Here is a 17,628-nt window from a genome sequence, read left to right as displayed (position 1 = left end):
CATTGTGTCAATTACTTTGGCTGAAAATAATTTGTTTTAAGCCAGTGAAACCACCAAATGCTTTTTGCAAACGCCTCTACTTATTGATTCCAGTGAAGCGGTGTCTAGCGAGAGGCATTCAGCAGCAACTGCGGTGGCAAGTTTTGACTCTGTACTAAGCCAGTCTCCTGGGCCTGCATTCATGTTTCTGGGTTCTACCAATAAGGTCCCTCGTCTGGAAACCTTCTCTTCTGAATGTCTAAGTCTACCAGTTCTTTGCTGAAGGGTAGAGTTCAATGTCACATGTGTGCATGTGTGTATAATGCACGTAGATACGCAGGTATACATACAGTTATATGCACATGTGGTATATACTATACACATTGATACACGTTGTTTCAAGCACACAGGGAAGTGATGGGCGTGCTCTATTTGGCATGCACCTGTCACATGTGTGGCATGGTGCCTGGTGGTGCCTGGTGCGTGTGTTTGAGGAGGTGCTATAAGATAAATAAGACGGACCCTGAATCTATTCAACCAACTTTCACCAGGAAACTCACCATGTGCCAGGCACTGCTGAGGTGCAAAAGACACGGAGATGATCCCAGGAAAGTCTGCCCAGAGGAACTTATATCTAACGGGAGACTGAAAATAAACCTCCGTGACAGGCCTCTGGGATAATCGTGATGACAGAGGTTTATACTAAATACCACATAGCCACCGAGGAAGGAAGGGCACCTGGGGGCACTCAGGGATGAAGATAAGTGGGGCCCTGGGTGCTAAAGTGGGAGGGAGGGCTGCTGTCAGCTTTTAAACAGGAGGCCATTTTGCCTGGATCCGTCTTGCAGGAGGCACATTCGAAATGTCTAATTTCCCCTGGGTGAGCTCATTGGTGCCCATGGATCCCATTACTATCTGGATGCTGACGGCTCGCAAACCTTATGTCCAGCCCAGCCATCTCCCGGGCTCCAGACCTTCACCGACAGCCTGCTCAGCACCTCAGCTTGTGTCCCATATGTCCTCCTACCCCACAAGCCCAAACCACCTCCCCCATGGCCTGGACTGCCATCTCTGCACAGGCCCCCTGGCCTGTCCTGCCATCTCCAGTTGCAGGCACCAGAGACCTGGGCGTCAGCCTTGATTCCGCCCTCTCCCCGCTCTTAATGTAAATACAGGATGTTACCCACTAAGTATCTCCTGCGTCTTGCTCCCAACCCCCCGCCCAGCGTGAATCACCGTTGCCTCTCCCTGGGTTACTGCCATGGTCCCCCAGCTCTACCCTCCTACCTCCACCCTGGACTGCCCTTCCCACCTGCCCTCCCCCTGGAAGCAGAGTGATCTTTTAAAACAAAAAATGTGAACAAGTCACTCCCTTGCCTCAAAATTCTCCCCTGTATTCCCACTGCTCCTAGGAACAAGACCAAGCTCCTTACCATGTCCCCAAAACACGCTCCCAGTCCCACTGCAAGCCATGCTACTCCTTTCCCTTTCACCACAGGCAACCTTTTTTCAGTTCTCAAAAGGTTCTTTCCCACCCAGGGCTTCCTAGACGCTTCCCTGGCCTGAATGGCTCTCCCCACTCCCACCTACCCGCCTGCAGTGAGCAGACTAGAAAGATGCTCTCACGGACGCCTCTCTTAGGAAGCCCGCCCTGATACGTGCCCCCCGGTGCTGCAACACCCTACCATTGTTCCTTAGACTTCTTAGAACAACCTATCACTGCTGTCATGAAGTGAGTGTGAAAATAACACTGGATGTTTAGCTCCTGAGAAACAAATTAGGCTTCCTAAGGCCAAGGACCATGTCATCCTCGCATTTCGCTGGAACCCCTAAAACAGTGTAATAATGAACACTGTGAGTACTCGAGTGCTTGTTTAAAGGAATGGATTGAAGACTGGAGCTAGGAAGACTGCTTTGGGTCTGCTGCTAAAACCGAACCGAACCCTAGCCTAGATGAGAACTGATGAGGGCCCGAGCCAGGGTGGCAGGGGTGGATGATGAGACATTTGGGGTGCAGAATCCACTGAGCCAACTGAGATATGGGGCAGGGGGTAGAAGAGTCTAAAATGATTACTAGGAGAATCTTTTTTTTTTTTTTTTTTTTGAGACAGAGTCTTGCTCTGTCGCCTAGGAAGGAGTGCAGTGGCACAATCTCAGTTCACCGCAAGCTCTGCCTCCCGGGTTCACGCCATTCTCCTGCCTCAGCCTCCCAAGTAGCTGGGACTACAGGTGCCCGCCACCACGCCCGGCTAATTTTTGGTATTTTTGGTAGAGATGGGGTTTCACCGTGTTAGCCGGGATGGTCTCGATCTCCTGACCTCATGATCCGCCCACCTCAGCCTCCCAAAGTGCTGGGATTACAGGCATGAGCCACTGTGCCCAGCCGATTACTAGGAGAATCTAATGTTTACAGGGGAGACTACATTTTTGACATTTTTTATTGTCCTACGCACACTGTAGGTATTCACTGGAAATCAGCCCGATTTGCCAAATGGACTTAAGTCTCTCCATGAATATTTGCCTAGCCATTTCTATCCTTGTTATCTTTAACTGTGGGCTGCCCATTGTCCTTCAAAGGTTATTTGTGGGAAGAATCTGCAGTCCAGGATGGTGGGTCTCCCCTACAGGGGCTTTGCAGAGTGAAGGGTACCACCAGTCCTGGACCACACCACGATAAATGCATGGATCTGGCTGCTGGCCTCAGGGGGCCGGGGGCCGGTCACCTCTGCTTCCCCTCCCTCTGACAGCAGGGCCTCGGCAGGTGGGAAGGTCTCCTGTAAGACTCCCTACCTTAGGCAGGCCCTGGGCTTGGAGTAAGTGCCCTCAGGCACCACTCAAGTCTATAGGTCAAATCTGCTCTTACACTGTGGGGATGGTTTATTAAAGATAGACAGTTTAAATATTTTCCAGAAAGCTGGCAGAATAAATAAATGACTGCATTTTAACACACAACTGAGAGTACTCTGCAAAAAATGGTTTTCCCCGCCAACAGTATTTGCCAGTAAAGGTAGAACCTTGCAGTAAACAAAAATGGAAATGTACCTAACTAAACTGAATCTTAAAAATTAGCTGGGTGCAGGGGCTCATGCCTAATCTCAGCATTTTGAGAAGCCAAGGCAGAAGGATCTCTTGAGGGCAGTTCAAGACCAGCCTGAGCAACAAAGGAAGACTGTGTCTCTAAAAAAATTTTTTTAAATTTAGCCAGGTGTGGTGGCGCATGCCTGTAGTCCCAGCTACTTGGGAGGCTGAGGTGTGAAGATTGCTAGAGTCCAAGGGGTCGAGGCCAGTGAGCAATGATCACGCCACTGCACTCCAACCTGGGCAACAGAGTGAGACCCTGACTCTAAATAAAAAATAAATAATTAATTAAACTTAAAAAAAAAAAGTCCTTTAAAGAAACGAAAACTCTTCTGAAGAGGTATTTCTTAAAAAGTAAACCAAAGAGAGTACGCACTTGCTCCTGCTGACACCTAAGCACACCCCCAGTCCTGGGCCGGATTAAAATGAATGTGCAGCCTTCAGCAGAAATGAAATCTATGTGCCAAACGTCTAGTGAGAAAAACACGAAGCTGGGGGTGACAGGTGGTATCAATAATAATTATACAGCTTTTAGAGTTTACAGCACACTTTTTGTTTGTAATTAGTAATGCTTCTGAAGGTGTTTAAAAATTTTGCTAATACTAGAAACCCTCTATTAATGAGCTAGATAAAATTTTAAGGATGAATAGTTGTTCCTGAAAGAAATTTCTGTAAGGAGTACAAAATGCCACTGCTTTTAAGTCCTTGGAGAGACTGCCTTACTAGAGAGAGCAATGCTTTCATGTTCCGTTTTCAATGTTATCCATGATGAAGGTTTTCACGCTACTAGTTTTATAGCATGAACAAGCTGTAACACTAGAAACAAAGATGTTATTTCTCCTCTCTTATCCAATCTCCACTCAACTAAAATGTTTTTTAAGAGAATATGTGAAAAGGTTTACACTATCTCAGAAATGGACAATAACCAATTAATGGTTACTTTTTAAGCACAGTTTTGTGATTTTTTTTCCACCAAAATGCGTGGGTTTGTTTATAATGTGATAAATGGTTGTGGTTTGGCTATAAGTTCCTTGCTGGCTGGAGCACCAAGTATACTAATTAGAAATTCTCGCTTAGCGTGGGTGCTTTTGCTTTGCACTTTTCCATGAAAGCGTTTTCCTCCGATTTTGCTATCACAGAATGCCTCAGTCAGTCTTCTGTCACTGCATGAGAATGCAAAAGAGGCCTGAAAATACTTCAGAGCGTTGAGTTTGGATAATTTCCTCACAGGTGTTCCTTTTAAATCCAGCTACTTGTTTATAACCATCGAGGTGTCAACCTGAAAATTCTGCCGTAATCATAGTTAAGAGAATGTCATCAGTATTAGAGATGTCAAAAGATGTTTAAGATTATTAAATAAATTATTGTTAATTTCCAAAATATAAATGTTTAGAAATTAAAACAACATTCCATTGCAAAACTAGAAAAAATAAACTTCAGTCACTCAAAAGATTATTATAGTGATTTTGAAATATGACCAGGCGGGTCACATGGACTCGACCCGCCGTAGTTACTAACAAGTAGCACCCGCAGGAGAAGCCAGGCCAGATCTGGGACGTGGCAGATATGCTCCAGACAGGCCTTAGAGGGCATCTGATAATTCTCATGACACCTTCCAAGGCAAGAAGGAAAAAGGCTATTAACCACAATCACAACCCTGTAAGGCAACGGTCAATTTCGATGTTACTATAATGCTGAAATATCTTAATAAGTGCTGGGATTATTGATAGCATTACAACACAGATTATAATGGTGTTGTAATCTGATAGGGCTCTGCCTGTTCGAGGAAACTTACCCTCAAACAAAAGGTAATTAAATTTAAGAAAAGATTTAGCCATAGTACATGTAAAGTACACAAGAATTTTACTTGAAAATCAGTAAAAGGTAATAATGTGACGTGACAAGAAACGGAGTCTATATAACCTTAGGCTGCATTATTAGAAGCATAGGCCAGACACAGTGGCTCATGCCTATAGTCCTAGCACTTTGGGAGGCTGAGAAGGGTAGATCACCCGAGGTCATGAGTTCGAGATCAGCCTGGCCAACATGGTGAAACCCCATTTCTACTAAAAATACAAAAATCAGCCAGGCCTGGTGGCACACGTCTGTAATTTCAGCTACTCTGGAGGCTGAGGCAGGAGAACTGCTTGAACCTAGGGGGCTGAGGTTTTAGTGAGGCAAGAGCACGCCACTGCACTCCAGCCTGGGCGACACAGTGAGACTCTGTCTAAAAAAAAAAAAAAAAAAAAAAAAAAAGAAGTATAGACTTTGGAATAAGGGAGGTGACGTATCCTATTCTAATCTTCTTTGTGTAGAAAACATGCCTGGAATACCACATTCAGTTGTATCAAGAAAGAAATATAGACAAAAGGAAACAGGTGTAGATGAAGCAACCAGGATGATTAAGGGTCTAAAATTACGTCTTAAGAGCTAGAAGATGTGAGAAAGAACTATAATGATTGTCTTCAAACATGTGATGACCTAATATATGGACAAGATATTAAACCTATTCTCTACGGACCCAAGGAATAGAACTTCGGCTGATTTTTCACTGCTTGTAGGAACTGACAGTCTGAACTGTCTGGAGAAAAAATGGATTGCCTGGAGAGGTAGTTACTTTCTAGTCTCTTGAAAATGCTCATGCACAGGTTGAACAGCCTTTCTAGCTTTGAACAGCCTTTCCAGCTTCCCCCACAGGGCAGAGATTTCAAGCTGGAGGGGTGGGGGAAGGAGAGGGGGGCCAAAGCACCACCCTCTCCCCTCTCCCTGTCAGCTATGCCAGCTCTGTATCTATCTGCTTTACCGTTGGGTTCCTGGGTAACCTTTACTTTGAAGAAACAGCTCAAAGGCTTAAGAAAGTAAACCATGAGATGAGATTACCTGCCAGGTCTGTTCAGGCACTGAGATTCTTATAACCTATGGCAACCACGTGCAGTTGTGCACTGACTCATTTTGGTGACCTGTGATTGATCAAAGGATCCAAAGGACTCACGGAAATGCATGAGCAACATTTTGTTACTTGCTCCCACTTCTTTCCCTCTTTCATCCATTTCCTTAATTACTTATTCTTTTATCAGAAAGGTATAATAAAACGAGCTTGATATTTAGGTTTCAAAAAGTTAAGACTGGTTCCTAAAAATGTTAAGCCCAGAGTTACCATATGACCTAGCAATTCCGCTCCTAGATATCTGCCCAAGAGAAATGAAAACATAGGTCCACACAAAAATGTGCATGTGAGTGCCCATAGTAGCATTATTGATAAGAGTCAAAAAGTGGAAATAACCCAAATAACCTATCAACAAGTAAACAGATTTAAACAGTGTGGTATCTCTCCACAAGGGAATATAATTTGGCCATAAAAAGGAATGGCATGCTGACACAGGCTACAACATGGATGAACCTTAAAACATACGCTAAGTGAAAGAAACCAGGAACAAAAGACCAAACATTTTATAATTCCATTTAAATAAAATGCCCAGAATCTATAAAGACAGAAAGTAGATTAATGGTTGCCAGGGGTGAGGGTGATGGGGGAACATGGACTGCTAGTAGGTACTAGGGTTTCTTCCGGAGTGATGCAAAGGTTCTAAAATCAGAGAGTGGTAACAACTGCACAATTCTGTGAATATACTACACGCACTTAATGGTACACTTTAAAAACACATTTTTACGGTGTGTAAATATTTCAATAAAGCTATTACTCACACACACACACACACACACATACACACACAAAGATTCAGACTGGTATCCAAGCCCTTCCTAGTTCTGCGGCCTGATAAAGTTGCCAAATCTCTTTGCGCCTCCGTTTCCTCAGGCACAAAGGAAGGATGGTAACACCACCTACTTCAAAATGAGGCCTCAAAGAAAATATGGAGTTATTTCCCAAATCATAAATTGTCTTATAAAGGATAGCTGCTGTTCACTTTTCCAAACACTTCAGGTTTTGTTTTTTTTTTTTCCAGCATTAAAAGAAGTTTGTGAGCTGGGCATGGTAGCACGCACCTGTAGTCCCAGCTACTCGAGAGACTGAGGTAGGACTGCTTGAGCCCCAGGAGCTTGAGACTGCAGTGAGCTGTGATCATGCTACTGCACTCCAACCTGGGTTACAGAGCGAGGTCTGGCTCAAAGAAAAAAAAAAAAAAAAGCTTGTGATTTCTAGCTCACTTTACAGATTTCAAATACTCTGAAGAAAACAATGCACACATTTTCTGCTTAAATGAGAAAGACATTTCCTGAAAGATGAGGATGAGCCTTTTCGGAGGCTAGATACTGCCTAACTCTGCATTTAATGTCCACTACAAATTATGAGGGGAGACGCCAAGAAAGAAGTATAAGAGAAGACAGAAATTTCATTCATTAGAACAAACTTTTCTCTTTCTCCCTTCTCATTTATACAGTATCTTCTCTCTCTCTCTCTGAGACAGGGTCTCACTTTGTCACCCAGGCTGTAGTACAGTGGCACAATCATAGCTCACTGCAGCTTCAAACTCCTGGGCTCAAGCAATCCTCCCATCTCAGCCTCCTGAGTAGCTAGGATTACAGGTTCAAGCCACCATGCCCAGCCAACTTTTAAAGATTTTTTTGTAGAGGGGGGTCTTGCTATGTTTTCCAGGCTGCTCTCAAACTCCTGGCTGCAAGTAATCCTCCCGACTCAACTTCGCATATCTTGATCTTGTCTTTATTTGGCCAGAAGGAAGTTAACTATGACAGTCATCCAAATAATATGTACGAATTATATTTTCGAAAGCTATAACCATGATTTTTTAGTTTCTGTCACTATTAACAGCATGACCCACACTCAACATATGAAAATGTATGAGTTCATGTATTATGCTGCTGTCTTGCCATTGTAAGTGTCTCATTTAAAAAGAAAAAATTGTTTGCCAATGTAGCTAATGAAATATCCAAATGTTTAATTTAGTTCCTAGTGAAATGGCATTTCTGTGATCCACTGCTTTAATTGAATCATCATAGTAATTAACTGACTTGTATTCATTTACATCTTCACTTAATGAAAGCCTCTTGAAATGTTTCACATCAAAACATCTGTTGCCTAAGACATCACCAGTTAACATTGACTTCTGCCCCACAGGCCACCCTTGCTTTAAACTTTATTCATTAGACAACCTAAAAAAAAATAACAAATACAGAGCTGAGAACTTTTTGAGAAAAGTAATTCAATAGTTACAAAGTGATCTTATTGTTTGATTCTAGTTAAGGTGGTTTTTCTTTAAACCGTTACCTCTACAAAATATGAGAGCTGGTTTTTACTTTCTTCTGGACATCACCACCAGTAAAATACCATGCCAATATCTTTAGGCTGGCAATTAAAAGGAAAATGCAGAAAACGAAAACATTCATGAACAGACATGTAGGTCAACTTCATGACTGAAGTGCTATTTAGGAACAGTATGACCAGGCCCCCAAACAACTGCTCCAATAAAATATCTAGGCTCATTTTCATATCGCAGATCAAACTGTCAATAATATGCCCACAGATTAAATTTGTAAGACCTGATGCCTCAAAGTCATCTAATACAAATTTCAGCCACGTATCTTTCCAACTAGCATAGGGAGAATTCTACCATAAGCATATAGGAGGTTGTACCTACTTTTTAGATCAAAAATAATAATTCGAATATGATTGATTATAAGTCAATTAAGGAACCTATTCAAAATGTTAATTGAGGAATCTATTTAACCTACTGGAGAGCAAAACCGTTCCCATGACTCTATACTATAAAGTATTCCAGGTACCACCAGCGTGCCAAATACATTCTACCTGCCCTCAACATCTTCTGAGGCTCAAAAACACAGGTGTTCTGCTCTTGGAAACTGGCGTTAAATTCAGAGAGAAAGCAGAAACTTTCTTTAATTCCACTGAAGAGGGAATTACTAAGTTCATGAAGGCCCACAAATGGTTCAGATGTAAAGTATAAGCTGCAAAAGCTATCAGAGTATACATTTACCATGAACAAGATGATAAATTTCACCAGAGATAAAAATACCACTACAGAGGATGAATCAACACACTCACTATACTCTTTACTGCTACAGTGACAAACAGGTGTCGAATAACAAGAAAACTTTCCCTAAATCACAATACATCAAATAAATTGCTCCAGTTGTCAAAGGGTCTAGAATTCAAAATTATTCTGACTGCACTTTAGCAAATTCTATCAAATACACATTTTTTTCCCATTAACAAACTTTTGGGGCCCTTTGATGGAGCAATAAATCCAACATGTAAAAAAAAAAGTGTGGTTAACTTTTGTGCGTGAATTATCACACATCATGTTCTGATAAAATATTCAGTGTGCTGTGAAAATCTTTTTCAACCCTGCCAATGAGACTGAAATCTTTCAAGCATGTAGGATTTCATATTTTTAAAAAGATGCCATATTGGTGGATATGAATGTTTCCTTCCTGTAAAATTGCAAAAACAAAAAAAGAAAAAAGAATCCATTATCCCATAAAATAAGAAGCAACACTGAGGCCAGGTCCACTTTGGCTTTCCATTTAAAAAGCTCTAGATTGTATTAAATTGTGATGATTTCATTAAAGTAGACCTGAATGGGTTCTGGGGGTCCAAACACTGCGTGCATCCTCGCAGGAGGGTTTTGTTATTAAGGGATTTGTTTCCCGAGTTCTTCATTCAGTCATTTCCAAACAGATGTGAGTTGGGAAGCAAAAAAGCAACACGTTCCCCGGAACGCGGAGGCTGCCCGGGCCTCCCCGCCGCCCTGTGCCCCACGCGCCTCCGCCCGGGCGCGCTCCGCGGGCGTTGGAGCCGGCGGGGTCCGCGCGCCAGTGCCGGGAGCCGGGGCGGCGGCGGGGAGCCCGGGGCGGCCCGGAGCGAGGCGCGGCCCCGCGGCTCCAGCACAATGCGCCGGCGGCGGGAACGGGGACCGCGCGCCCCTCCGCAACAACTTTGCGCGGCCTCGCCCGCGGCCGCCGGGCCTCGGCCCCTCGGCTTGGTCCCCGCCGTCGCCGTCGCCGCCGCCCGCCACCAGCCGCCCGCCGCCCCGGCCCCGCGCGGCCGCCCCTCACCGTTGCAGAACTGGAGCAGCGAGGACGTGTCGTACAGGCTGCTGTAGCTGGAGAAGCCGTCCTCCATGCTGAGGCCGCCGGGCCGCGCCCGCTCCCCGGCCCGGCCGCGCCGCCGCCGCTCACCACACACTGAGCTGAGCCCGACCGCGACCGGCGCTGGCGCTGGGGCCGGCCCTGCTGTGGCGGCTGCTGCTGCCGGTTACCATGGCAACCCCGGGCCCGCCGCCGCCGCCGCCGCCGCCGCAGCCGCGCGAGCCCAGCGCCCGCTCCGCCCGCGAGGGGGCGGCCTCGGCGGCCGCGGGGCCCGGGCCGGGAGGGGTACGTGGCGGGGCGGGGCGAGCCTCTCCGCGCCTGCGGCCTCTTTCCCCGCGGGGAGCGCGGCCCAGGCGGCCTGGGAGCTGCAGGGGCGCGTCTGCCGCCCGCTGTCCCCTTGGCCAGGCCCCGCCTCAGCGCACGGGGGCCCAGGGGCTGCGGGGCGCGGCGGGCGGCCCTTGAGGGGGCGCGGGGACAAAGACCAAGGCCGGGAGAGAGCGGGCGCGCGGGGGCCCGGGGTAACGTCCGCCGCGGACGCCCAAGCCCACTCGCCCCGACGCGCTGTTCCCGCGCCCGCGGGCAGCTCCACGACCAAACATGGACAACGCGCCAGCATTTCGGCCGTTTCCACACCGCGGCTCACTGTGGCCCACATCCGACCGGCGCGTTCCTCTGTCCACACGTTTTTCCGCGGCAGCAAGTCCCTGCCTCAGTGAGACTTAGCACGGGACTGGCACGTCCGCTCGAACCTTCGCTCACACTGGGCCAGAGAGGCTATCCTGGCACCAGGCTGGAAGTCCCCCGTGTTGAGGACTGGACGCAGCTAAAACATCGCTTTGTGATCATGATCGCTTTGTGGTTTCCCTGTGATCAGCCCCTGGGATACAGATCTGTCACATTACAGGCTTGTTAACTTGCTACAGGACTAAGGAAATCAGTATTTATTCTACATCAGAAAGAGACCAAGAGTTAGGAGAAAATAGCGCAGTAGGAGAAGCACATAGATCCATGAGTTTGTAACTTTTCCAGCCCATACACGTATAAATGCTGTTAATGGTTCGCATTTTATACCCATGGAGTAAAGTAAGTAAAGATGCGCCAAATAACAAGTGGGGAAGCGAGAAATTAGAATATATAAAATGGATGCTCTAACCCAAGAATGAGCTTGGTCCCAAAGACACTGCAGAACGTTTACACTTCCTGTTGCATCACAGTCATAATTCAGTTCCATGCCAAAATCTGAAATTGTAGGTACTAACTTGTGCAGGTTGAATACAGTAGGTGAAATAAGAACTGAGTAAGTTAGAATTAGGAAAACTCGTAGGTCTCACTTGGGCTCAGAGGCCTGTCCTTCCAGAAGCTCAGCTTGGACATCAGTAGATAGCAGGTGAGGGACAGGGCTCTGTCACTCTGCGTGCGGCACACTTAGTGCATGGGTTAGTAAGGACTGGTGCTGTATGCTGTGGGCAGAGGGAGACGTTTAAGAGCTTATTCCTGTCCTAGCCGGATTGTTAATTGGGAAGATGCATTGTGGGTGAAGGCTGAAGGGCCACAGGTGCTGCGGGTTTGACTGTGACTTGGTTGATGGAGGACAGTGGGCAGGACAGTACCAGTGAGGAAAGAAGGAACGGTGCCTGCAGACATTGTGCAGACAAGTGGGAAATAAGACTGGACTGAGGGCAAGGGGCCAGGTAAGAGAGGCCCCAAATGCTGCAGAGGAGCCTGAACCAGACCTGGTGGGAGATGGAGGAACGCTTGGAGAGTTCACGCAGGCAGGCCACTGTCGAGAGCTGTGTTAGGGAGCTGGGTCTGCCTGCCGACTGGGCTGCAGGGGCCGCGGCCTGTTGCTGGAACAGCCCAGGATGTCTGCAGTGCTCCAGAAATGAGGCACCAAGGGCCGGCCAGAGGGAAGTTGCTATAGGACCATACAGCTGGAAAGACAGGAAGGTCAAGCGAGGACAGCACAACCTCCAATTAGAAGTGCTCTGTAGCAACTGGAGAGAAAGAATTGAGATTTGGGAGTTGTCAGCGAAGGGGTTGTAAATGAAGTCTCTAAAGAAGAGAATGGAAAATCGGACAGGGGCTGGGGTACAGCCTTAGCAAAGGAGAGAGAAGGACATTCTGAAGGAACGGTCAGAGAAGCAGGAGAATCAGCAGAGGACATTGTCTCTCTAAGCTAAGAGCACAGAAAGCTTCCAGTGGGCATTTGCATAGGGTTCTCTGCAGGAAGGTTCAAGGGGGATGAGGCTGGGGTGAGGCTCTTCTGTCTGGTGGCAGAGGGCTCCCAGGTGACCTGGAGCACCCAGGTGTTGCAATAGGTTGCTGGATATCAAAGGGAGAGGGCAGGCACATGCATGTTAGAACACTTTGGCAGGGAGGCCGAGCGCGGGGCTTATGCCTGTAATTCTAGCATTTTGGGAGGCCGAGGTGGGCAGATTGCCTGAATTCAGGAGTTCAAGACCAGCCTGGGCAACATGGGAAACCCCGTCTCTACCAAAAAAAATACAAAAAATTAGCCAGACATGGTGGTGTGCACCTATAGTCCTAGCTATTTGGGAAGCTGAGGTGGGAGAATCACCTGAGCCCAGGAGGTAGAGGTTGCAGTGAGCCAAGATCACACCACTGCACTCCAGCCTAGATGACAGAGTAAGACCCTGTCATAAAAAAAAAAAGAAAAGAAAAGAAAAGAAAAAAAGAAAACTTTGCAGGGAAAGGAAACGGGGGGAGAGGCCAAAGATAGTTGGCAGAGGGCCAGGTAAAGTGTCCCCTTGCCCCCCCATGGCACAGGTGGGTTCTCTGCCTCTCTAAGGCAACAGGCAGGTGCTATGGAGAAGGGGCTTTCAAAGGGTGAGACTTAACACCCAGATGCACATTTCATCTTCCTCATTTCCCATCTTTCCTCTGTCTATTCCAGTGTTCATGCTCTCTCTACTCCACTTTGCAGTTTTATACTTCAGGATATGTTGGATGATTGGCATAAAAAGCTGAGGTGTGGCATTTCTGAACTTGAAAAGGAAGTAATAATCATGAATAATTAGAAGATGGTTTTCTTTAAAGCCAGGTGTGGTGGTGTGTGCCTGTAGTCCTAGTTATTTGGGAGGCCGAGGTGCGAGGATGACTTGGGCCCAGGAGGTTGAGGCTTCAGTGAGCTATGATTGCACCACTGCACTCCATACAGTGCAGCTGGGGCAATGCTGAACTCCAGCCTGGGCAACAGAGTGAGACCCCATCTTAAAAAGAAAAAAAGAATGTTAGCATTCTTTATGTTTAATGTTATGATATTTGGTGGCCACAATTTAGACATGGGAAAGGAGACGTATATTTAAAACTTCAGCTGCCAAATTGAGCTGGAGATTTTCTTAGAAGATATTATTTCCACTAAAGTTACAAATAAGACAATTAAGAACTCAGTCCACTTTCTTTTGAGATGATAAAGAAGATCATTACTCTCTTAACCTAGAGTATTAAACAGCTATGTTTTTCCCACAGTGGTAAAATCTTACTCTAAAAAAAAGCTAAATTTAGAATAATTACAATGATATGCATGTTAAGTCACTTAGGTATAATCTACACAGCATTAAAGAAGATCCTTGGGGAAAGTTCAAGAAAAATCTCTGAAAATTAATAATGTGTGATGTTTTTGCTAAACATTTTAACAGACTGATATTCCACATCATTGTGAGTTAATTTATAGCCTGAGCACCAAAAATGTTGTCATTGTAATAAATGATGTGTACTCTGTAGGACAATATAACCACAGAGTTCAGTGGAATTAATAGCAGCGTTTGTACAATGTGTGAAAAAGAGAAAGGAAAGTGAAAGCTCTGTAGCCTTTATTCATAGAGAGGCAATTTTTAAAAATCACCCAGAAATGTGCAGCCTTGTGCATCTCTTGTTTAATCCAACACTCTTCCAAAAATAGTTACACAGTGCCAGGCCCTATGCTTGGGGCTGGGAATGTAGCACATAGAACACAGTGCTTTCCAAACTGCAGGTGGCCGTGAAGTCAATTAAAGAGTCATAATTGGCAAGGTTTAAAATGAAATAGAGGCCAGGCATGGTGGCTTATGCCTGTAATCCCAGCACTTTGGGAAGCCGAGGTGGGTGGATCACCTGAGGTCAGGAGTTCGAAACCAGCCTGGCCAACATGGTGAAACCCCATCTCTACTAAAAATACAAAAATTAGCCAGGCGTAGAGGTGAGCACTTGTAGTCCCAAGCTGCTCAGGAGGCTGAGGCATGAGAGTCGCTTGAACCCAGGAGGTGGAGGTTGCAATGAGCCGAGATCATGCCACTGCACTCTATCCTGGACAATGGAGCGAGATGCTGTCTCAAAAAAAAATAATAAATAAATAAAAAGAAAGAAAGAAATAGAAAATCCACTTCTGGGTACTCAAAAGAGTTGAAAGCAGGGACTTGGACAGATATTTGTACACCCATGTTCATAGCAGCATTATTCACAATAGCCAAGGGGTGGGAGCAACCTGAGTATCTACCGATGGATGAATGGTTAAACAAAATGTGGTCCATCCATAGGGTGGAATCTTATTTCATCCTAAAAAGGAAGAGAATTCTGATACATGCTATCAGCATGTATCAAGACACTATGCAGTGTGAAATAAACCAGTCGCCAAAAGCACAAATATTCTATGACTCCACTTACATGAAGTGCCTAGGGTTGTCAAATTCATAGACAGAAAGTGGAATGGTGGTTGCTAGGGGCTGGGGAGAGGAAGGAATAGTAAGTGAGTGCTTAATGGGCGCAAAGTTTCAGTTTGGAATGATGAAAAAGTTCTGCAGATGAATGGTGGTGTTGGTAGCAGAACAATATGAATCTCCTCATGCTTTATAACTGTGCACTTAAAGATAGTTACAATGGTAACTTTTATGTCGTGTGTGTACACACACACACACACACACACACATTAGGGAGATATTTTACAGTCTCCATATGTTGCCCAGGTTGGAGTGCAGCGGCTATTCACAAGTGCAATCAGAGCACACTGGAGCCTCCAACTCCTGGGCTCAAACGATCTTCCCTTCTCAGCCTCCCAGAGCAGCTGAAACTACAGACACACACCACCATGCCTGGCTGTTGTGTATATTCTAACACAGTTTTTTGTTTTTTTGTTTTTTTTTTTTACTATTTAACAAAAATATTTAATGCTGCCAAAAAGTATAAAAATACAGTAGGAATGGCAGTACAATAAAAAGTAATCTCTCCTAATTTATTTCTTGTACATCTTTCTACATTTCATACACTCATTAAAAACACTTAACACATACAATTAAAGGTTCTGCAAAGTCTTCTGCTGGTGGGTGCTCTTCATCCCCTGGATGTAAAATTTACTTTGTAAACAAACAACTGTGAGGCAATCTAGAGGGTTAGCGAGCCTCACTTGAGTTTCCGGAGTGAGCTTCAGGTCTTGCTTTGCACGTCAATGGTTCAAAATTTATAGCTGCAGAATATTCTCAAGTCATGAATATTAGGTGTCTGTCAATCTTGGCCTTTTTCTTTTTCGTTCATTCTCACTTAGCCTCTGTTTCATCTGCTGCACCTTCTGAGCTGTGGTGGCCTTTCTGTCCTCTCTAATACGTTTCCGTAGAGCACTCTCACTGTTCTCCTCCACTGTATCTTGCATTTTAGAGGAAAGTCCTGTACATCGGTCACCTGTCAGTTTTTCTTCTTCTAGACCTATTCTGTTCCCATTGTATTTTTCAGTCATTATTTTGTTTGGTGAATGATCAAAGGCAGGAGATAAGTCTTCCTTAGAAAGTTCTTTCCATCGTTTCTGTATACTAGAATCTCCCTTTATACATTTTGCTCCTTCTATTATAGCCATGTATGAGAATCTCAGTTGATCTGGGGTCTGAATAAGACCCATTCGGTATTTTCTCATGTTCAGTAACACCTGTTTAATGTTAATATCTTCTCCTTTTTCCATCAAAACAAGACAAGTGTCTACCAGAGAGAAGGTGCCGGAGCGCCCAATGCCTGCACTACAGTGGATCACCGCAGGCCCATGGTCAGGGTTCAAGGAGCCAGATTCTCTCACTTTAAACAAGAAATTGAGAAATGAAGCTGGTGATTCAGGGACTCCAAAATCTGGCCAGGTAGTATAATGAAAGTGAGATATTGTTCTGGTTTCACCACTATTGATATTTTCTAATTGTAGTAGATGTACTGTATAATACGACTTCACATCTTCTGACAAGAGCTTCACACTGAATCCTGTTTCTTTAAACAGCATCTCTTGGTCATCTGTTGGCCAATACTGTGCACATTTAACCAATTCTTTCTCCACAATGCGGTTCAGCATGACAACTGCTTTGGTCTTCTGCTGCCAAACCATAAGCCAGAAATGGCAGCATGTGTTAGGAAGTGGACCCTGTCTAACACAGTTTTTAACATGAAATGGAATAGACAATTTTGGACTGCACTGAGCATAGTAAGAACGAGTATTTGTGCTGGCAACATTGGTCTTTGCTTACAGTGTACCTACATGTGCTGAGTTGCGATGTGTAATACAAGGCATTTCTTGTGGGTCACGGTCACAATCTAAGAGACATTTGCACATATAATAATTGTACAGATAGATGTAGAAATACAAATGATAAGCGCCAAGGAACAAAGCCAGGTGGGAGGATTTCAGATTATTTCTGAGGGTCTGAACTGGACTAAGGAGGAAAAGAAGCTACCAGAACAGCCGTGGGTAGAGCAAGGGACAGCCACATCAGGCAAGCTGTGGTAGGAGATGGGGAGGCCCTGCTTGCAGGGGGTCTTGGACAGCCTGTCAGGGGCTTCTGATTTTACTCTAAGAGCAGAGAAAAGTTGACCTTCAGTTAATGTCATGGGCTTAACTGTGTCCTCCCAAAAATTCATCTGTTGAAGTCGTAATGCCCAGGACCTCAGAATGTGACCTAACTTGAAAACGGGGCCTTTACAGATGTAATCAAGTTGAAATGAGGGCATTAGGCTGGGCCCGAATCCAATATGACTGGTGTCCTTATAAGAAGGGGAAATTTGGACAGAGATGCACACAGAGGGAAGATAAAGTGAAGACACAGGGAGGAGATGGCCACCTGCAAGCCAAGGAGAGGGGCCACAGAAGGATCCAGCCCTGCCCACACCTGGGTTTTGGACTTCTGACCTCCAGAACTGTGAGAAAATTAATTCCTGTTGTCTCAGGCCTCCAGTTTGTGGTGCATTCTTAAGGGAGTCCGAGCAGATCAATACAGTTAGTATAGAATCTCAGAGTCAATCCGGGTGTGGTGGGGGTGGTGGCTCATTCCTGGAATCCCAGCACTTTGGGAAGCCGAGCCAGGCAGATCACCTGAGGTCAGGGGTTCGAGACCAGCCTGGCCAACATGGTGAAACCTCATCTCTACTAAAAATACAAAAATTAGACCGGCATGGTGGCAGGTGGACGTAATCCCAGTTACTAGGGAGGCTGAGGCAGGAGAATCACTTGAACTGGGGAGGCGG

The 17,628-nt window shown here is 45.6% G+C and overlaps 2 protein-coding genes across 4 annotated transcripts in view; both read right to left on the bottom strand.

Moving 5' to 3' along the window:
• EML1 (EMAP like 1) overlaps positions 1 to 17,628 on the bottom strand; it is a 206,038-nt gene that overhangs the window by 138,952 nt on the left and 49,458 nt on the right. The window contains exon 1 of one of the 3 annotated variants that reach the window (XM_054448799.2): positions 10,111 to 10,366. The exons of 1 other annotated variant lie outside the window; for it this stretch is intronic. In XM_054448799.2, coding sequence (XP_054304774.1) covers positions 10,111 to 10,177 — 67 coding nt within the window. In that variant the 5' untranslated portion in view covers positions 10,178 to 10,366. Of the gene's footprint in view, positions 1 to 10,110; positions 10,367 to 17,628 lie in introns of those variants that run through there. One more of the 3 variants, XM_054448797.2, reaches the window with a different exon arrangement.
• On the bottom strand, positions 15,297 to 16,529 carry LOC129012782 (tyrosine-protein phosphatase non-receptor type 2-like). Its single transcript, XM_054448803.2, has one exon. The coding sequence runs from the start codon at positions 16,493 to 16,495 to the stop codon at positions 15,629 to 15,631; it is 867 nt and encodes a 288-aa protein (XP_054304778.2). The 5' UTR covers positions 16,496 to 16,529; the 3' UTR covers positions 15,297 to 15,628.

The sequence above is a fragment of the Pongo pygmaeus genome, chromosome 15 (genome assembly GCF_028885625.2).
Source record: "Pongo pygmaeus isolate AG05252 chromosome 15, NHGRI_mPonPyg2-v2.0_pri, whole genome shotgun sequence".
NCBI classification, from domain to species: Eukaryota; Metazoa; Chordata; class Mammalia; order Primates; family Hominidae; genus Pongo; species Pongo pygmaeus.
The sequence above is the reverse complement of the archived record's forward strand: the minus strand, read 5'-3'. Positions and strand labels throughout refer to the sequence as shown.